At 40.6% G+C, this 22,507-nt stretch overlaps 1 protein-coding gene and 1 non-coding gene across 2 annotated transcripts in view; both read left to right on the top strand.

Annotated features, from left to right (window-relative positions):
* LRP2 (LDL receptor related protein 2) overlaps positions 1–22,507 on the top strand; it is a 195,031-nt gene that overhangs the window by 104,031 nt on the left and 68,493 nt on the right. Inside the window, exons 32-42 of the mRNA XM_045187457.2 lie at positions 195–361; positions 1,336–1,479; positions 5,780–5,889; positions 9,454–9,631; positions 11,218–11,431; positions 12,537–12,776; positions 17,146–17,334; positions 18,918–19,838; positions 19,959–20,124; positions 20,451–20,609; positions 21,848–22,137. Coding sequence (XP_045043392.2) covers positions 195–361; positions 1,336–1,479; positions 5,780–5,889; positions 9,454–9,631; positions 11,218–11,431; positions 12,537–12,776; positions 17,146–17,334; positions 18,918–19,838; positions 19,959–20,124; positions 20,451–20,609; positions 21,848–22,137 — 2,778 coding nt within the window. The remainder of the gene's footprint in view (positions 1–194; positions 362–1,335; positions 1,480–5,779; positions 5,890–9,453; positions 9,632–11,217; positions 11,432–12,536; positions 12,777–17,145; positions 17,335–18,917; positions 19,839–19,958; positions 20,125–20,450; positions 20,610–21,847; positions 22,138–22,507) is intronic.
* LOC112322314 (small nucleolar RNA U13) lies at positions 22,283–22,386 on the top strand. Its single transcript, XR_002976630.1, has one exon. It is a non-coding gene; the product is annotated as a small nucleolar RNA U13 (small nucleolar RNA).

Genomic DNA, 22,507 nt, shown 5'->3' with positions numbered 1-22,507 from the left:
GTGACTCAGCAATGCACTGAAACCCAATGGGAGGCCCTGGGTTGTGGGAGGGACTCTCCGCCGTGCATTGTATTTATTGCTGCGATGGACGGCATTTTATCCCGTGCGATGGTAGCAATCCACTGCCTTTCATTACTCCAAATGTCTGGGAATAGTGGGGCATACTTGTGACTGATACTCTGCTATTTTCGCAGATGATCAACCTTTCTTAATAACGGTCAGACGCAGTGTCATTTTTGGAATCTCCCTTAGTCCTGAGGTGAAGAGCAATGACGCCATGGTCCCCGTGTCAGGGATACAGAATGGTTATGATGTGGAATTTGATGACTCAGAGGAATTCATCTATTGGGTTGAGAATCCAGTAAGTTTTGAATAACATGCAAAGTATACAACTTGCAAAGTACCTGCACTGATGCCTTTTTATAGCCAAACGTTTGCTGGGTGAATAAAAGGGAAATGATCCAGAAATCAATGAACTTACCACTATTTTTTTTTTCTTTATTCAATGAAGGATGTAAATGGGAGGTTGGCCTGGAGCAAAGATCAGAACACTCTTTAGTTTAGAGTAATAAGCACACTTAAGCTATCAGGTATTTTTTTATTCATTCAGCAAGGACTTTTGAAGTGTTGTTATTTGCCCTGCTCGGAACTAGCTGGTTCTAAGAGCAGAACACATGCCTAGAAGCAGCAGTCACAGAGGTTGCTCTTGAGGAGCTTTACGCTTGTAGAAGATATTAGAGTCACATAAAAATGATCATAACTCAAGACTAAAAGCCATCGTTCCCTCAGGGAACTCCAGGAAAGCATTTGATGTGACTGCTGGGGCTTTCATTCAGAACCTTTGCAAACCCCATGGATAAAAAGAACACTTCCCCAATTGTTTCCCACGGGGTCCCTTCCTCACCCTTCAGGAAAGAAACCTGTGAGGATAGGGAAGGGGCAAAGGGAATACAAATGAGGAAGAGAGGAGAGATCTTTGTGTTTCACACTTGATGCCATGGTGCAAAATATACTCCTGGCCTCCTGGGACTTGGGTCATTTTAATGACTCTGGCCTTTGGTAATTAGGAAATAAATCTCTGTAGCCTATATCAGAGGTAGTCTGAATGATACGCTTGTGTATTCCTGTGACACACTTAAAAAGCAGTGTTTTCAAAGTGTTGCTGCATTAGCATGATACACAGTGAGGCTACCCAATGGGTCTGAACCTTTGCCTTTTCTCCTACTCTGAAGAGTGTTCAAGAAACATTGTAGCTGGCAGTAGCCACAGTGAAAGAAGTGTTTTCCTGGAGGAACTGTGGCCTTGAAACCGCTCACTTCTTGTTGTTCTTTCTAGGGTGAAATTCACAGAGTGAAGATCGATGGCACCAACAGGACAGTGTTAGTTCCTCTCTCCAGTTTGGGCTCTTCAATGAGCCTGGCCTTAGACTGGATATCGAGAAACCTTTATTACACCAATCCTGGGACTCAGTCAATTGAAGTAATGATTCCACAATACTACTGTAATATTATTACCTAATACTATGTACATGGTTTCTTTTATTGATTGCAGACAGAGGGGGAGGGAGGGAGAAAGAGGGGAAGAGAAACATGGATGCGAGAGAGAAATATTGATTGGATGGGGACCAAACCTGCAACCCAGGCTTGTGCCCTGACTTGGAACTGAACCCATGACCTCTTGGTCTGCAGGATGATGCCCAACCAACTGAGCCACACCAGCCAGGTCAACAAACACTGGTTTCTGAATCATATAAAATCTATTCTTAGGAAATGTTCTCATGGATTTGAAATTATTTTTAAGCAGAAGCAAAAGCAAAGAGATATTATTATTAGCTGTCCACGTCTCTGAAGCTAAGGAGGAAAACCAACTTAAAAATAAACCACTGGAATTTCTTACCGCTCTATTTGGTTTCCTCCTAAAAAACAATACTAAGTTGTTCCTATAGAAGGATTTAAGATATTTTATTTAAAAAATATAAAAAGATAAATAAAAATTATATAAGGAATTCAGCATAAAGGAGAGATTATAGTAGTCAGGGAATTTTCACTATCTTTTCTCATCAAATCTTCAATGCTATTTAGTCCTAAACCTAATTTATAGGTCACCTGTGTTGTAAGATGGAAATCTTTCTACGGCGCCAATGCAGTTTTTCAAACAGTGAAACAGAAAGTAGAAACTTGATTCTAATTCCTTTGATACTCTCCTCTTTGCGATAACTGTTCTTTTTTACTCTAATTCCCAGAAGAAATTCTAGATGGGGTACAGGTATGAAATCACATGAAGTAAATCAGAAGTAACTTGACTAGTATTGGTTTTCTCCACTCTGGGACAAGGTTAAAACATGTAAGGGATTATTAATTCATAATAATTTTGAAAGTGGAAATTTCTAAAGCAAAGAGGGCCTTTGTGAGAGGGACAGTTAGCAGGACCACATAGAGTGACAATTCACTGCTCAGGGTTAGGCACCGGCCCGTACGTTCGCTGCTCTTTGGGGCACGCAGACAAACACTAAAGACTGGGAAGGCACGCAGCAGTCGGGTGGCTGACGTACAGCCGATGGGATGGGAGCTTGCGTCGGCCAGCGCTGTATAGTTTGCAGAGGTCTTCCCCCAGTACATCTCATTCCATCTTCACGGCATTCCCAAGGGCAGGCAAGCGTAGTGACCGTTCACAAGGAGGGGGACATTTGCAATATGCACAAACACTAATCCCCCGGAATATACCAAACTGGGTAGAATCGTCAACTGTTGACGTTAAGGAAACACTTGGAAGCTCATCTGGCTCAAGCCTTTTTTCTTTTAAATGAGAACCTGAAGTCCATAGACGTTAAGAATTGGCATTAACAGTCAGCTTCACTGCCCAATTCCTGGGCGGTATCCTAACTTTGCCTTGTTAGAAATCACAACTCCGGTAATCAGGCCTGATTTAACCCTCCCTTTGTTAGTGAGAGAAGATACTCGTTTATCATGTCAGCTAAAAATATCACCCTCTCATCAAAACATGGGCAAAATTTGCAGACTAAGATCCTTAATGTGGAACTCACATCTCTCTGGACTCCAGTCAGCACAAAGCTGCCTTAATTCCAAATGACAGTTAATATGCTCCTATACCATCTTGTGGTCTCTCACTTTGCAAATAGGGGTCTTCCCTTTCTGACTCATAGCTTTCCAAAAGCAGGGAACACATCTCCTTCGTCAGTGTTAGGTAGAATGAAAAGGTAGAAGTTGAAAAATAGCTGAGTGTGTGCCTGTGCATGGGTATGTATCGGTAAGGCTGCTTTACCCACCTAAACCTGAAGTTCATAATTGTGCCCCAATGCAGTGAGGTACAGAGGAAAGATAATTTGCTTTGGCATCCAAAGGCCTGGCTTTGAGCTGGTTTGTTTGCTCATTCATTCACTCAACAAACAGGAGGAAATGCTTTCTATGGATCGGTCCTGTGGTTAGTCCTAAACATTCCCCCCCATGCTTTTAAGTAGCTCACACATCTGAGAGCTAGACGCATAAACAAATACATTTGCTCTGGTGTAGTAAGTATGGTGTGAGCAGTGAATATAAAGAGTTCTGTGGTTGGGGGCAGAGGTAAAAGTGTGGGAGAAAGAATGGCAGGCTTTTCATAAGTGGTTATTGGTGAGCTGAGCCTTGAAGGATGACCAATATTTCTGTCATATGAACAAGTAGGGAAGAGGTGGACAAAGTAGAGAAAAACACTTTATTCAAGACTCTGAACTATAAAATACATCTCGTTACTGGCGAGAGCACTGTATTTCTTCTACTCACAGGCTGTTTGACCTTGGAAAAATTACTTAACTTCTCTGAATCTCTCTATCCTTAACTGTAAAATGGGGTTAATGGCTCAATAAGTAGAAGCGCTTCATGACACCAAGGTGGTGAGTGAGTGCAGTGCCCTATTTCCCTCAAATCATTAATATATTTAGAATATCTGTGAAGGAGCTCCAAGAATAATGATTCAAAGGTAAACTGCCCTTTTAGTGTTTTTATTGCTTTTCTCCTTTGGTGATATCAATTGTGACTTTTCCAGGAGAATGTTAGGCTGTTTAAGAAAACAAGAATAGAGTTCACTTGCAGCCTGCCTGTGCAATACCTGTCCCAGCAGAAGAGTAATTCCCATTTAATTCCGACTTCAGGATAAAGCGGGAATGTTTAGGAGATTGTGTTCCACTAGGGGTAGCTGTGTCCCCATTCCCTGAGAGCAATTTTGTAGCTGAAAAGGGAAGCGGACACAATGGTTGTGTGAGAGACAGAACTTAATACATTCCGCAAAATGAGGAAGGAACTTTCCTTTGAACTAAAGAGATCCCCAGGCTTTGGAAAAGGACAGAATTTATAGAAGAAAGAGGCAAATTGAAAAGAGAAAAATTGTCTTAGTCCAAGTAGGAGAGAAAGATATCAGAGAAGAGAAAGTTTTAGAGAACAGAAGTCTGGAAGAGAAGCGTGTGTGTGTGTGTGTGTGTGTGTAAGAGACAGAGAGAGAAACATAAACATAGACACACGAATAACTATTTGCATTGGAAAACAATTTTATAAAAAGCTTTGTGCAAATCAACAGACATTTTATCCCCTCAGGCCCTCTCAGGTGGATATTAAAATAGACTCGTTCCTAAAAATACTGCTTCTAGTCCAGTAATTCATATTTCTCTGTGATTTTGCAAGGTTCTATTAACATTGTGATTATAACATAATAGCAATAACAATTAAAAATAGATGGTATTGGGAAAGACATTAAATCTTTATAGGCCTCTTTTCCATCATTTATAATATAGGCATAATAATGATATCTATCTCACAGGGCTATCCAGTAATGCTTAGTATAATGCCTGGTACATACTAAGTGTCCAATAAATGGACCAATAAAATATAGGAAACATTTATTAAACACACTTGTGCCAGTTATAGGTGTTATCTCATTGTCCTGCGAGCTCTAGGCAGGAGGTGCCATTGTCATCCACATTTTAATGATAAAGAAACTGAGTTCCAAGAGCTGAATTTACTTGCCTTAGGTCATGCAGTCAGACCTGGCGGGGCAGAGATTTGAACTGGTGTATTTTAATTCTGTTAACTTGGAAGAGAATTCACTTTAACTCGCAGTGAATTCACACTGTTTGATCAGCTGTGTGTGCAGTGATGGCCACTGGGTGCTGTGGCCCAGTCACTGGGACACAGAAGAGCTGTGGGGTTCCCATCTGTCTTTCAGAGTTTTCTTTTATCTTTTTTGAAGGTTTTTGTAGTTTCTCTCTAGCAGTGATCCTCTGTGTTCCCTCATTTGAATCTTTCTTTTATTCATATACATTTCTTCTCCTGAAATTTTAGGTGAAATGAAAATAGGCATTTGAGAGGTGATTTTTTCCTTTTCTTACTCTCATTTTCTTTCTTTTTTAAAAATGAGTTTATTTATTTATTTTTAGAAAGAGGGGAAGGGAGGAAGAAAGAGAAACATCACTGTGTGTTCACCTCTGGAGTGCCCCCTACTGGGGACCTGGGCCCACAACCCAGGCATGTGCCCTGACTGGGAATAGATTGAGCGACCCTTTGGTTTGCAGGCTGGCACTCAATCCACTGAGCCACACCAGTCAGGATTCTTCCTCTCATTTTCTATTGAGCTGATTTCCTTATATCCAAGAAATGCAATTAGGAATTATCTGAACCTCATGCAAAACCTCCCATTCATCCCTAGTCATGCTTTGGAATTTATTGTGTTTTACATTTTCCTTCATGTCAGCTTTCTTTGTTTTCCCCTAATAAATGATTCTGTGCTCTAGGTTTTGACACTCCGGGGTGAGATCAGATACAGAAAAACACTGATTACCAATGATGGGACAGCTCTTGGAGTTGGTTTTCCAGTTGGCATAACTATTGATCCTGTTAATGGGTGAGTGTTAACCAACGGCTCATGCATGTTATGGTCTGATGAAAATAGGATATTTCAAACCTAGGACATTTTCTGATTTCATATGCCAACAGTTGAAAAATCCAGATCTCAGTGAGGAAGAGAAATACTCTGTGGTATGTTTAATGTGAAGGATATGATGTGTATTTTGTTCTGTGTTCCTCAAATTAATAACATTGGACTGAAAATTAATTCCAAACAAGCAAGAATTTTAGGAATTTAAAAATAGAGTTGTAAAAAGAGCGATATATTCTGACTTTGAGTGAACGTGGAAAATTTCAAGGGGGTAGATAACATTTGAAATAGACCTTGAAGGATGAAAAAGCTTCTAGAAGGTAGAGAATGGGTTGCAACTGGGGAGTGGTACTGAGGCCAACTGAGCGCCGAAGCTGCAGAAGCACGGTGGTGCAGAGAGCTGGAACCAGAGGCTGACAGTAGGGGTCAGGTGACCAGATGGGAGACAGCAGATAAGGAAGGTCATTTGGGAACAAATCATGGGGAGATTGAATGTCATGCTGAGGAGTTGCACTTGATCCTTCAGAGAAATAAAAAGCCAGCAGGGAGTTTGGAGGAAGAGAGTGATGGAACCAAATCTGTATTTTAGAAAAGACTGTTCAGGACCGGAGTGGAAAAGGCCAAGGGCAGGGAGAAGAGGAGAAAACAAAATTCATGATATAGACTAGAGTCCTCTGGTCTGTTTGACCAGTTATTTCATTTTATACTGTATTATAAACTAGAATAATAAATTATAAAGTATGGGCATTGACTTGTTAAGAGAATGGTTATCTCGCACCAAGTGCATTTTGACTTTCTGATTGACAGTCAGCAGATTCTCAGGTGTGTGGGGGGAGGAAGTGTTAGCTCTCTGCTTCCAGTAAGGGTGATGCACAAACCAATCTCAATTCTTAAAGGTACTATACGCAAACATTTTATCCCATGATTGCTGGCTTGTCCTCATTTTCAGTTATTTTTTCTAGAAGGACCATCTTAGATTTAAAGTTCCACTTTTGAAACTCAAGTTCATGCATTATTCATTTTCCTTTCATCAAACATTTATTTATTCTGCTATTATTGGGTGGTCTATTAGTCAGAATCCATAAACTATTAATACAAAATCCAAAATGTATAATGGCTCAAAGGAAATAGAAGTTTATTTGTCTCTCATTTGGGCAGACTATTCTGTACAGTCACTCAGGGGCCCAGGCTGCCGGCGTCTTCAGTAGGACACTTTCAAAGCCAAGCTGGGTGTTGACACCTTTGGAGCAGTAAAGGGAAAAGCAATCAGGAACGTGCTGGGTGGTTTCTACGGACCAGGCCTGCAGGTCGTGCGTGCTGCTTCTGCTCGCTTTCCTTTGGCTAGAATTCAGTCACGTGGCTACAGCTAACTACAAGGAAGCCAGGACATGTAGTCCAGTTTTTCACCAAAAAAGAAGGGGAAGACATTGATTTTGGCAAGTGAAAGCATTCTCTGCCAAGGTTGGGGTATATGGGTTGATACAAAGATTATTAAAGGCATGATCCATAATTTTTGTAACCTCAAGAATTTATAGGTTAGTATATTTGGTAAGTCCCATGCATAAATACCAATAACCCAGGTGTGTATATGATTAAGAGCCATAAAAGAAGATAGAAAAATTGGGATGAGAGTTCTGTAGAGAGAAGTTTTCAGCTTAATGGAGGTGATGCTGTTTGGACTGGATCTTAAAAGATACATAGAATTTCACTACGCAGAGTTGGCTTTAAGGATATCATCCATTCTCTGAAGGAAGCAAAGTCAAGAGCAGGGACAAAAGAGGGAGGAAATGTTCAGGTAACTAAGAGCAGCCCAATTGAATTGGGAGGCATTGATTTTTCAGAGGAAACAGGATACAGACTCAGGGATATAATGTTTTGGATTGTCAGTGAAGAGAAAATCTTGAGAAAATTATGGTTGCTGCAGAAAAACATTTCTGTGGGTATCACTAATAAAGTGTTGAGTTGCCGGTCACATCAGAGAGAGGGTGTTCATTGGAGATATAAAAGAGTTAAAGAGTGAAAGGAAAGTGAAGAAGTGTGACTACTCTTTTTAAGAGTTTGGTATTGAAAAAATAGAAAAAGGTAGATGTGTATAGATGAAAGTGTAACAGGAAAAAATTTTTAGAATAGGGAAATCTGAGCATATTTTTAAGAGCAGATGAAAGGTCAGTGATGGAATAACTGATTGAGAATGAAAATTATGGGCTAGAATTAGTAGGGATGAGTTTGAAAGAACCAAATAGGGGAACATGATATGGTCAGCTAGGGATGATTGTTCTCAGCTAAGGTTGGGTAGCTTAAGTTTTTAGTCAACTCAGAGTTCACAAGAGTTCTGTGGCTTTGTTCAGCAAACTTTTGGTAGCTTGGAATGGAGGAGGAGAAAGCAAATAATGATAGGAATACAGGGTTAGTAATTAGCAAGGTAAGAACACTGGGAGATCAAGAGAATAAATAATAATATTGTTAAAATAGTTGCATATGAGGTACAGGCATAGAAGGACTGGAGGTTTGGGAGCTTTGCAAGTTTCAAGGGCCAAGAAGCTCCAACAGGAGAAATAAAATAAGAGCAGGGAGAGATGGGAGAGTTTGTCAAGGCAGTGGATTTCAGAGTTTGAGAAGGTAGAAGGAGAAAAGACCTGAAGATGAGGTTCATGGGGTGGGTATATTGGATCGGTGGTGGAAGAGGTATTCAATAAAGATAATTGGAATCAAGGAGTTTGAAGACTTGTGCGGAAAGAGTGTAAGAGAATTGTTTATTGTGGCTATAGCAGGAGAGAAAAAGATTAAAACTTGGATTCAAGTCTGCAAGTATGTCCTTAGTGGAAAAGGAAAGCAACCCTTCATATACTTGGATGAAAACTTTCATCTATTGTGGATTTGGCAGTTCTCTGTGGTGATTGAGGCTAGTTCACTGGGAAATGGAAAGGTAGGAAAAAATTTTCCATCCTGATGTCAGCATGCCAATGGAATTCCATTGTCAGAAAGATGTTACTCCTTTTTTTGTCCTATTTTGTTGCATTTTCCATCAAAGAAATTAGATTAGATAAGAAAGTAGCTAGCTGGTCTGGTGGGAGATGATGATTTGGACAATTAAGTAAGAAGCTGGGAGGTGAACAGGCAGGTCTCTGACAAGGTTTTCATTGGCTTTGTCCTTCCCAGTGTACCGGACAGAATGTGATTCTTTGAAAGGCATTGACTAGTCGATGTAGGTTCCTCCTTAGTCACAAGCTTTCTACCTGCTTGACCAAGCTAAAGGATCCCCCACCAATGGTAGATGATACTCTGCTGGTTTAGATACCTCTGAAAATGACCTTTACCCCAATAATAACTACAAAATATATAGACATTGACACTGGTTAAATACTCAACACTGTACTTAGAAAATATTGATGAATCAGACTTTCTCCATTGAATTGTATGTATCTTCAGGACAAGGAATACACATTATCATTTAAGTAATTAAATAAGAGATGCCATTTACCCTAATCCACCTTTGGTTTCATTGACTGTCAGTGTTTTTCACGTTCATAGGAAACTGTACTGGTCGGACCAGGGAACTGACAGTGGGGTTCCTGCCAAGATTGCAAGTGCTAACATGGATGGCACATCTCTGAGGACCCTCTTCACCGGAGACCTGGAACACCTGGAGTTTCTCACTCTCGATACCGAGGATCAGAAACTCTACTGGGCGGTCACCAGCAGGGGAGTGGTATGAGCACCCTTTCAGTCTGTTGGTCTTCGTTGCTGAGCCCGTGTGGCCCGTCCGGATTGTTCTGAGTTGTCTGGGATGTGTGCAGTGATGAGAGAGCTCTTGTCACATGCTGTGACTTCTGCACACAACTCAGCATGACCCTCACAGCACTCACCATCTCCCTCCCTTCCTCTTTCTACTTCTGCTGTGCCCTCCTGAATCTGTGAGCTTGTTAGAGGCGCGACTCTCCATCTTTTCTCCTGTCTAGAAGCCTCCCATTTCTCCTTCACTCTGATAACTATGTCCTTACTTAATCATCACAAAATCATTGTCCTCCTTCCTCAGGTCCAGCCCTTTTTCTGCCACCTCCACCCTTCTGAGCTACTTCTCTCTAGCCTTGACTGGGCCATAGCCCTCATTACCGGACTTGCTTTCGTGATGGAGACATGTTGTCTTCATAAAACCCACAACCAATAGGCTTGATCACTGCTCAGCCTAGAACCCTGGCCTACAGGAGTAGCTCCACACATTTCGCCTGAGCTCGGTCAGCGATGATCTGCTGTAGATAACTCCCTCAGCAGCTGCCCTCCAACCTTATCTTCAGAATCTCCTGTCAGTCTCTAAAGCACAGCCTGCTCTTGTAGCTGCTGGGTTCCCTTGCCCATTGAGGCAGGGGACCAGACCCCATTTATCTCTCTTGCCAGTGCCCAGCTCAGATCCTGGCACAGAGGAGGCACTTAGGAAGAGTTTTTGGAATGAAACCAGACCGGCTATCGATATTTCGTTTTTCTTCCAGAAGCAGGTCACTTGCCATTTCCCAATAGAAGCTTCATTCTTGTGTGTTCCTTTCAAGTTCACCAGGTCATTTTGACTAAGGCTTGTTGCCTGTTCTGCTATACCAGCGCTGCCCTTTGCCCCACCAGTCTTGTTGTCTTCTGTGATTGTACGGAGCATGTTTCCGATGCCCACTGCAGAAATTGCTGATGATGTTAAATGCAGGGTTAGTCAACTCCTGTGTAATGGCCCACAGTTAGACATATTTAAGGAGACATTAGCTGTGTATCGTTGACTAGAATATCACATGCAAAGATGAAATAGGGTTAGTCCCCATTTCTTCACCATGCCATCTGAGGAAGTTGATTGACTTACTTGAACTCCAGCTTCATTATCAATGAAATGGGCACAATGACGTTTGCCTGACTTACTGCTCAGTGTAGTTGTGACCATCACATCAGAACATAGATGTGAAAAATCTCTGTAAAGGATAGAGGACTGTATAAATGTCAGGTATATACTGTATTTTTTGAACTATAAGACACACTTTTCCCCTAAATTTGGGAGGAAAATGGGGTTGTGTCTTATAGTCTGACTGTAGCTTACCTGGCTCGCTGGTGGGGTGATGGGGGATGGTGGTGGAGCAGGGTCACAGGAGGCAGGAGCAGGACCACATATTTTGCTTGAAAAAATTTTTTCCTATTTTCTTCCTCTAAAACCTAGGTACGTCTTACAGTCTGGTGCGTCATATAGTCCGCAAAATACGGTAGTTTTAAATGTTTCTCTCATTTCACTATGAATTAGTCAATAACGAAATTCTGAACTTTTAGATTGAAAGAGGAAACGTGGATGGCACAAATCGAATGGTCCTGGTAAACTATCTTTCCCACCCCTGGGGAATCGCTGTCTACGGTTCCTTCCTCTATTATACTGATGAGCATTACGAGGTCATTGAAAGAGTTGACAAGGCCACTGGGGCCAACAAAGTAATCTTGCGAGATAATACACCAAATCTAAGGGGACTTCGAGTTTACCATAAACACAGTAAGTATTTGTCACTGAAACATACATACATGTCACTGATGTACAATGTATATTCACATCTACACACTTAGATATAAACACATGCTCACACACAGACCTATGTACATACACATGCGTGCAAATTAAAATGACTCAAAGTGTTCTAAAAATGATAATCATGTCTTAAGCATAGCTAAGTGTCTGAGACTAATCCGGCAACTGAAAGGCCAGATTGACTTCAGAGTGAGCTTATTCCCATTCTTCTCTCTTTACCTTAAACTCTTCACCTTTGCTTCGCCTCACAGCCCTCTCTGACACATCTAGTGGTCTATTGCCTGGCTCTTCTAATTAGTTGGAATGGAACCTCCGTAAGGACAGTCATTTTCTCTGTCTTGTTTCTCGCTCTCTACCCAGTACCTACAAAGGTTCTGGCACCTTGCTCAGTAAATATTAATTGGATGACTGCTGGGAAAATGTATCAGGATAGGATTTTTAATCTTAAAAGAAATATTATTAGCTGTTGTCTATCTCAACATATATTTCAGAAATAATCTTTTTGTTTTGCCCCTTTTAAATTAGCATTATGATCTAGAGATATTTTTATAGTTCTGACCTAGTTTATAGCTTTTACTCTCTAATCAAAGATTATCGAACAATTTGTTTGCTGTTCTATAACCTCAGCTATCACTGGTATTTATTTCTATTGCATATGAATAGAAAGCTTTTAAATATTCTTATTTAATATATTTTATAACAAATGCCTATCATATTGTGGATCATGTCTTTAAACTGATATAATTTTAAATGCCAGTACACAGACCAAGAAGGCAAAAAAATTAGAATTTGTATACTGACTTCCCTAATTCTTACATGATTTGTGGAAGAAACACAATCGATGCTCCATTCTCTATTATACAATAGCTGTGGTCCTGTTCTCTTACCTTTAGATGTAAGTTGTATAAGCTTTAGTCTTTCAAGTATTGTTTTTAGGTTGTTTTATACTCAGAATACTGTATTTTGTTATTAATTTTATAATGAATTATTTGCTGACCCAATTTTAAAAGTTTGAGATGGAGAGGCAAGAAGGTAGGGTCAAAAGTTACAAACTGATTTTGATTTCATTTAGACTCTGCCGAATCCTCAAATGGCTGTAGCAACAACGTGAACGCCTGTCAGCAGATTTGCCTGCCTGTACCAGGAGGACTGTTCTCGTGCGCCTGTGCCACTGGATTTAAGCTCAATCCTGATAATCGGACCTGCTCTCCATATAGCTCTTTCATTGTGGTTTCGATGCTGTCTGCAATCAGAGGCTTTAGCCTGGAACTGTCAGATCATTCAGAAGCCATGGTGCCAGTGGCCGGCCAAGGTATGCCACTCCACTCTAAGTAAGATTTGACTCCATCTGGTGCCAAGTTGCAATCCTTGGTGCCGTAAAGCATTTCTCTGTGTTTGAAGTCAGCACATAATGAAGATTGTCTTTCTCTTTAAATGAACTGATTCAGCCTCAAGTGGTTCTCAAACTTTAGTGTGCATCAGAATTGAAGGGCTTTTAAAACACAGATCTGGGTCCTATCTGCAGATTTTCTGATGTAGTAGTCTGGGGTAGGGCCTGAGAATAGGCATTCCTAACAAGTTCCCAGAGCGTGCTGACGTTGCTGGTCTACGGAGCACAGTGGGAAGGACAGGCCTATAGCAACGTAGAATGAGATTGCAAGAAATACTAGAGTTGGTGGTCAGATGAACCGTTCCTTATTTCTGAGTATTAGTGAAATTTTAGGGTAGAGAGTCTACTACTATTTAGGATAGTAATGAAATAGTCCCCAGTCTGATTTATTAATATATATGTGATGAGTTGAAGCAAATGAACTGACATTATTAGTCTCTCCTTAATAGCTACATTTTTGCAGCACTTTAGGCTTACATATTATGAATGTATAAAATGATCACTTGCTTCCTAGATGAGCCAAAAGGTTTCTGGGTATATGTATATTACCACAACAGGAACTAAGTTTTTAGTAGCATCAGAAGGCTAATGCCACAGACTAATGATAGAAAAAAAAAGGCAGGAAGGGAAGAAAAAGGATGAAGGGAAGGAAGGGTTGGAAGAAATGGTCAGAAAAGACAGAAAAGCATGCGGGGAGAGGTGTCAGTGTTCTGGCACCACACACGCTCCCTGCTTCGTGACCATGTTCACACACACTCGTGACACAGCGTTGTTTTTTCATATCTAAAAAGGCACACATCTGAATTACCATCTTGTAAAGATACTGTAAAATTCATAATTTTTTCCACCCAACTTTAAAAAATATGTTTTATTGATTGTGCTATTATAGTTGTCCCAATTTTTTCCTCTTTGCTTCCCTTCGCCCAGTATCCCCATTCCCTCCAGCAGTTACCCCCTTAGTTCATGTCCACGGGTTGTGCATGTAAGTTCTTTGGCTTCTCCATTTCCTATAGTATTCTTAACCTCCCCCTGTCTATTTGTACCTACCAGTTATGCTTCTAAATCCCTGCACCATTTTCCCCATTCTCCCCCCTACCCCTCCCAGCTGATAACTCTCCAAATGATCTCCATATCTATGATTCTGTTCCCGCGTTCATTGTTTACTTAATTTGTTTTTTTTTTGATCCAGTTGTTGATAGTTGTGAATTTGTTGCCATTTTAATGTTCATAGTTTTGATCTTCTTTTTTTCTTGAATAAGTCCCTTTAACATTTCATATAATAATGGTTAAGGGATAGTGAACTCCTTTAGCTTTACCTTGTCCGGGAAGTATTTTATCTGCCCTTCAATTCTAAATTGAATTGCTGCTGGATAGAGTGATGTAGGTTGTAGGTCCTTACTTTTCATCACTTTGAATACTTCTTGCCAGTCTCTTCTAGCCTGCAAAGTTTCTTTTGAGAAATCAGCTGACAGTCTTATGGGAGCTCCTTTGTAGGTAATTCTCTGCTTTTCTTTTGCTGCTTTTAAGATTCTCTCTTTATTTTTAAAATCTGGCATTTTAATTATGATGTGTCTTGGTATGTCCCTCTTTGGGTCCAACTTGTTTGGGACTGTTGGTACTTCTGGATTTGTATGTCTATTTACTTTGCCAAATTGGGAAGCTTTCTTTCATTATTTTTTCAAATAAGTTTTAAATTTCTTGCTCTTCCTCTTCTCCTTCTGACACCCCAATGATTTGGATGTTGGTATGTTTAAAATTGCCCCAGGGATTCCTAAGCCTCTCCTCATTTTTTTGAATTCTTGTTTCTTCTTGCTGTTCTGATTGAATGCTTATTTCTTCCTTATGTTTCAAATTGTTGATTTGAATCCTGGCTTCCTTTTATTTCTTCCTTTATGTTATTGCCATACTCAATGAGTTCTTTGAATATCCTGATTACCAGTGTTTTGAAGTCTGCATCTGATAGGTTGGTTATCTCTTTTTCATTTAGTTCCTTTTCTAGGGTTTGGTTCTATTCTTACATTTGGGCCGTATTTCTTTGTCTCCTCAATTTGGTAGTCTCCCTGTGTTCATTTCTGTGTATTAGGTAGAGCTGCTTTGACTCCCTGTCTTAGTAGCATGGCCTATTGTAGAAGAGGCACTGGTAAATTGTATGAGGCAAAGACTTAGGTAATCGCCAGGGTGGGGCAACCCACATCACCGCTGTGAGGCTCTCTGTGGGTAGAGGGCTCAGAGAAGAGACAGTGCTGCTGCTTGGCTTCTGGAGGTTTGCCCAGTACTCGCCCCATTTCTAGTCACTTCACCCACTCCACATATGCAACTGGCACCCTTCCAGCTGTTGCCTTGGTGCTGAATCCCTGAGTGGGAGGGTTTGCATATGTTCTAAGGTTGTGTGGGCCCTTTAAGTGGAGTTTCCTACAAATCCAGCAGTTTCTTCTGCACCCCAGCCCCCACTGATTTTTATAGCCAGAAGTTATGGGGATTTCTCTTTCCTGTGCAAGAACCCTGAGCTGTGTGGTCTGGCCTAGAAGCCTGTGTGATCCAGCCTGGGGCTGGGATCACCTGCTCCCAAGGTGTCCCTCCTGATTTTTATTGTCCACACTGGCTGCCCCCTCTCTGCACCACACCACGTCTTTTCCCTCCTACCCATCTGGATGAATGTGGCTTTTTTAAATCCTTGGTTGCTGGACTTCCATGCAGTTCGATTTTCTGATAGTTCTGTGTGTTATTTGTTTTGAGGTTCAGTTGTAATTCTCCCTGTGGTTGCACGAGGAGGTGAAGCATGTCTAACTGTTAACGTCTTACCACATTTGAGGTCCCAGTTTGTGTATGGTCGTGTGTGTGTACATACAGAGTGAGGCATAAGTAGGTTTACAGCTGTTTGTATGAAAATAATACAATAATTAATAAATAATAGAAGAATGAAGTTTGTGTTTCATGTACTCACAACTGTAAACCTACTTTTGCCCCACCTGGTACACATCCATACATCTTTATTGAACTTTTTGAAAATACTTGCAGATATCATGATACTTCATCTCTACAAACTTTAACATACACCTCCTAAGGGTGTTATCATTTAATATTTGTATTTATATTTCTCTTGTTTGCCTCAGAAAAATCTTTTATAGCTGTTTTTGTGTTCCAGCCAATATCTAATCAAGAGTCATGCATTATATTTGGAATGTCTCTTCAGTTTCTTCTGATCTGCGGTAGTCGCCTTGGTGTTTTGTTTTGTTTTGTTTGATGTTGTTGTTATGGCATTGATTTTAAAAAAAATAAGTTGATTTTTTTTTTTTTTTTGAAAAGACAGACCAATTGTCTTTTAGAATGTCACATTGAGGATTTATCAGATTATTTTCTCCTGGCGTCATTTTAACATGTTATTTAATTTATACCTTGCATTTCCCATGAAATGAAAGTTAGATCTAATTGTTTGATTAGATTGAAATTGAACACATTTGGCACGAACACCTCATAGGTGATGCTGTGCACTTGATACTTAGTCTTATTAAGATGCACATGATGTCAGCTTCTTCCCCTCTTAGTGGTATTTAAACTTGATCACTTGGTTAAGGTGGTCCCCATGAAATCCCTGCTTTTTAAAGGTACACTTTTCCCTTTGTAATTTGTAAGGAAATTTTGAGGTCACACTTTGGCATCCAATGAATATCTTGTTTCCCCTAGTGCCATGTACTGATTGGTTTTAGCAGCCACCGATAATCCTTGTCTGAAATGATTCTTTAATTAGGATTGAAATGGCAATTTTCTTCTGTCATTTCTTCTACATTTATTAGATAATATTCTTCTAGGAGAGCTGTCCTATTTACCCAGTTAAACTTAAAAAAAATTATCAGTATGGACCCCAAGTTAAACTTTTTTTAACTCAATATGTTATAAATCATTTAACATAATTACCCTTCTGGTGCCCCAGTTGATCCATCTTGGCCAGGGAGAACCTCTTGAAGTGGCTGCCTGTGTTCTTCTGACGTGATCCCATCAGTGTTTGAGTGCTTCCTTGCTTCTTGGTGTAGTGAGATGTTCTAGGTTCACCTCATACCTTCCTACCCCCAAATTCTAATCAGCCATGTCTCCTAGGAGCCAGTGCTTCCCGTTGCGGGAAAGGGGGAAAACCAAGAACTGGGTGGTAGGTGTGCTCTTTGCAGCTGGGAAACAAATACTTTTATTTTGCAGTGGGACGTAGCCAGAGCACGGGTTGGAAAGGAGGGTAGACACTTAAAAACTCTAGTTCCAGCTAGCGCCTTGTTTAATGATCTTTTCTTAAACATTCCAGGACGAAATGCGTTGCATGTGGATGTTGATGTATCTTCTGGGTTTATTTATTGGTGTGATTTTAGCATCTCTGAGAAATCTTACAATGCAATCCGTAGAATCAAACCAGATGGGTCTGGTTTTACAAACATCGTCACACATGGGATAGGAGAAAATGGAGTGCGGGGTGTTGCAGTGGACTGGGTAGCAGGTAGGTAAGCTGTATAATGATGTCATTCTTTTTTTTGGTGTGTTTGTATCTATCATCTTATTTTATGCTAGAAAATTCATTCTAACATTATATATGCTAGGATCTAAGATCTTAAAATAAATGGCAAGTGTTTATTTTAAAGCCCAACAATTTTAGTTGCCCAACTCTTAATTGCTTCCTCTTGCTAATTTATAAAACCCTTTTAATTAGGTACCTCCTCTATTATAGTTCTATTAAAATGCCTGACTCAATATTACATTAACTTAGTTGTATTTGTTCATGCACTTAATTTTGAAATACTGCTCATTTTTAATGATACACTGAGAATCAAATGCATTATAATTTTTAGAAAATAATACCATTCTATAAAAATAGGTGTCACTGAGTGTTACCCAGCTTGGTGAGTAGACATCACATAGAAATATTAAAATGTATTACCAAAATCCAGGTACTATAATAAGAGTTTATTGCAAATACTAAGTATGGTAGTATGGTTGGATAAGGCTTTAATTGGGTTCTTAAATCTCATTCCTGGTCATGAATTTACTGTGTTATCACTGAGGGGAGAGTTAAGGCAGGGTCAGTAGTCTGTGTCCTGTGGGCCAAGGGCGGCACGCTGCCTGTTGCATTTAAGTTGAGTTTCACTGGAACGCAGCTATGCCCACTTGTGTACTGTCTATGGCTGCTTTTCTGTTACAGGGGCAGAGATGAATACTTGTGAAAGAAACCTCATACTCTGCAAAGCCCCAAATATCTACCATTAACCAGCCTTTTTAGAATAAGTTTGCCAACCCTGGATTAAAGGATTGGAATACACTTATAGTCCAATTAGAAATAGGTAACGAGAGGAATAGATTAGTAACATTGCATACTGGCACGATTTCTCTAGAGCAGGTTTGAGTCAGATACAAGAACGAAGTAGGTGTGTTTTCGCACATAGTTTAACTACAGACTTTCAACTACATGGAATCAGTGTGGATCAGTCTTCATTACACTGTCTTCACAACATGGTCTTTTTCCCCTTGCGTTGTTTTATAATGCTCAAAGGCAAGCACAGCTTTGTCTTGGTGACTTAGGAGGTTCGTGGAATGACTACATCTATACTGGGTAGGAAGACTGGGACAAGACCTCATGTTAGTGTTAGCATGAGGGGCATTGATGACCTTGATCAGCAGCCCGAGATCCTGATCCCTCTTTGCTCCTTCTCTTCATGTTGGAGTAGAAGTCATACCATGACGATGCTTATTGAGAGTCTTTGAAGATGCAGGTGTTCAACATTCAGGTAGAAAAGGAAGGACATCCTTGGGAAAAAACCTTTGAGTTAAAAGGGGTTCTGACATTTGCGGAATTCTAATGTGGCTTAGAAGCTGAAGATAGGCACATTCTGTTTAAATTTGAAGAAACAATCTCTTTAGATCCTGAGTAAATATTTATTTTTCTAAGTCTAAACAGGCATTCATTACCTTGGAAAAGAAAATACATACCGAGCCAAACCTCAACCTTACACATTTTGTTCTGAATATCCTCTTTTTTTCTTCTTGCTTTTCCATTTATGAGCATGCTCTTTCATTTTTTTCTTGTAGACAATCTTTATTTCATCAATGCTTTTGAGTATGAAACACTGATCGAAGTTCTGCGGATCAATACCACCTACCGCCGTGTTCTCCTTAGAGTCATAGTGGACATGCCCAGGGACATTGTTGTGGACCCCAAGGACAGATACCTCTTCTGGACTGACTATGGGCAAAACCCAAAGATTGAACGTGCGTTTCTTGACTGCACCAACCGGACTGTGCTTGTGTCCGAGGGCATCGTCACACCACGGGGCTTAGCAGTGGACCACAGAAATGGCTATGTTTATTGGGTTGATGATACTTTAGATGTCATTTCAAGGATTGATATCGAAGGAAAGGAATTGAAAGTGATTCGTTATGGCAGTCGCTACCCAACTCCTTATGCCATTACTGTTTTTGGAAATTCTATCATATGGGTAGACAGAAATCTAAAAAAAATCTTCCAAGCTAGCAAGGAACCAGGGAACACAGACCCGCCAGCAGTGATCAGGGACAATATCAATTGGCTGAGAGATGTGACTGTCTTTGACCAGAGTGTCCAGCCCCAGTCACCAGCTGAGGTCAACAACAACCCTTGCTTGGAAAATAATGGTGGGTGCTCCCATCTCTGCTTTGCTCTGCCTGGATTGCTTGCCCCAAACTGCAGCTGTGTTTTTGGGACCCTGGACCATGACGGCAAGAGCTGTACCATTACAAAACAAAATTTCCTCATCTTTGCCTTGGAGAACTCATTGGGAAGCTTACACTTGGATCCTGACGACCACAGCCTACCTTTCCAAGCCATAAATGTGGGAGGACATGTCATGGCCCTGGAGTATGACAGCATAAATAACCGAATTTACTTCACACACAATTTAGAAGCTAGACGCGGCCAGATTTCCTATGTCAACCTGGATGCCAGGATCAGTTCTCCCACTGTCATTGTTTCAGGTAAGTGCCCTCCAGGTATGGCTTGCTCTGGACATGGTGGGATCAGCACGTGGATGGCCAGGTGATTCTAAAATGCACACGAGACTCTAACGTGCGTGTGTGTTTGTTGGTTATGTCCAGATATAGGGACTACTGATGGCATCGCTTTTGACTGGATCAATAGAAGAATTTATTACAGTGACTACACCAACCAGACGATTAACTCCATGGCTGAAGATGGGTCTAAGCGTGCTGTGATAGCCCACGTTACAAAGCCAAGAGCAATTGTCTTAGATCCTTGTGGAGGGTATGCCATCATCTTCTTGGTTATATTTTCGTCTACCTTTGTTGAAGGGAGAGGGACCTGAAGTTATCTTACGTTCATAGAGGGCCAGCACTTTATGGACTTGTAACACTGTACTATTGATTCAAGGGTGAAAGAGCGTGAGTGACTTGCCTTGGGAAGGAACTCACATTGATGCTAGAAATGTTGGCAATGTACTAGGGAGCCAATGCTCCCTGACTCAGTAAATCCCCTTTGGGCACATTGTGTGGGTGGGAGTCATTCTTTTTTAGGTAAAGATGATGAGGTTCCTTGTGATGAATTAATTATGACTCTTTTTGAATGACTAGGTACATCTACTGGAGCTCCTGGGGCACTAATGCCAAGATCGAGAGAGCCACAGTGGGAGGAAACTTCCAGGAACCCGTTGTGAACAGCAGCCTGGTCTGGCCCTCTGGGCTCACTGTGGACCATGAAGAAGACCTTCTCTACTGGGCAGACGCTAGTTTGTATGTGTCTTTGGTCAGTCACGTAGGTGCAGAGAAGGAGTTCTTTCCATTTACAAAGAAGAGAGATTTGCATACTGGAATGAAAATATAAAATGCCAAATAGATAAAATGTAGAATCACAGGTTTAGGAACTATATCCTAGCTTGGTGGATGTACCTGTGAAAGTTGATGTATGTTATGAGATTGAATAATTATGAACTAAAAGGCATCTAAAGATGAATTACTAGATTAATTAAATTTCAACTATGATTACAAATGTAATCACTCAATCTATAATCTGCAGCAGTGGTGCCCCAACCTTTTTGGTACCAGCGATTGCTTTCAAGGGAGGCAATTTTTGCACAGGGGAACAGGAGGTGGAGCTCACTCGCCCATCACTCCCCTCCTGCTCTGCTGCCTGGTTTCTAACAGGCCAGGGACAGGGATCAGTCTACTGCCCGGAGATTGGGGACCCCTGATCCACAGGACCCATGTAACTACCGTAAAATATGAATGGCTTTTAAATGAACACTGATACTAAGTTTTCTCTGGGCTTTGGTGTTTGGTGTCTTATAAAAACATTTTCCTTTAGTCTTGACTTTGGTTATCTTCTCAAATAGATCCGTTTTGAAGCAGCTTTTTCTCAGACAATTTCATAATGTTTTTCTTAGATACTTTTGTGAACTCTAATTTTATATGTAACTTCTCCAGGTACCCCTGAAATTACTCACATTTCCATTATTCTAATGGATTAATTGAAAAGATAAGATAATTTTGTTTATTATGGCTGGTATCTACATGTCAGGAATGTTAATTTTTCTTGATTATTTTATGTTTTTGGGCCGGCAACACTGAGTATCTAACAACCTGATCTTTTCTTCATTTTCTTGTTTAAAACAAAATGCCTCAAGGTAAATGACATATTGAAAAATTCATTAAGGGAGTTGGAAGAGAAATATAATTAACATTTTATTGTAATGTTTAATAATATTCTCACGTTACTAATGTAGGCCTGGTCCTTTTTATAGGGTTACTTGTAGATTATATTAATATTTGGAAATCAATGATTTGTATAGGCCATTGTTTGATAAGCAAGGTAAGACCTCCCGTGACGGGCAGAAACACTTGTCGGCATATGCTCCACTCGGAAAGAAAGTCGAGGGCTTGTGTAAAGCCACGGTTAGGCCCAGGCATTGTGCTGCCCATTGAGGAACTTACTCTTTCTGGGTTCCAGCATTCTTTCTTTAACTTTGTTTCAGGCGCAAAATTGAACGCAGCACGCTAAGGGGCAGGGGGCGTGAGGTGGTCATCAGCACGATCTTTCGTCCTTTTGGCTTGACCGTCAATGGCCAGTATATTTACTGGACTGAGTGGTTCACAAAAAAAATTTACCGAGCCAACAAATATGACGGATCAGGACAGACTGCCATGACCACGAGTTTTCCATTCCGGCTAATGAGCATCCGTGTTGTGGTGAGGGACCACCCACAGCAGTGCAGCAACCCTTGCGACCAGTTTAACGGGGGCTGCAGCCATATCTGTGCACCAGGTAAGGCATTGCCCGTGAAGATAGAATCACGGAAAGTCATAATAATGATGACAATTGAGGGAAGTCTGGAGGAATATTCAGCTCTAATGGGAGAATAATATTCAAATTCTTGATTTGAGGGTAATTCAAAAAATAGATTTGGGAGATCCTTTTGTAGTTCTTAAGAGCGATGACTGGGTGTTCACACTCTTGTGTGAGAGGTGCCTCCCTCAAGCCTTGTTACAGCTCTGACACATTACCTGTCTGATGTGGGAAAAAGTAGATTTGGGAGTTTCTATGTTGACAGGAAGCCTTTGATACATTATTTTTTGTTCGATATGAAGATTTCTTGAAGGTATTTTTAATTCAAGCTTGATGGAGGTAGAAAGAT

This window comes from Desmodus rotundus, chromosome 2 (genome assembly GCF_022682495.2).
Source record: "Desmodus rotundus isolate HL8 chromosome 2, HLdesRot8A.1, whole genome shotgun sequence".
NCBI lineage: Eukaryota > Metazoa > Chordata > Mammalia > Chiroptera > Phyllostomidae > Desmodus > Desmodus rotundus.
This window is presented reverse-complemented; position numbering and strand designations above follow the sequence as displayed.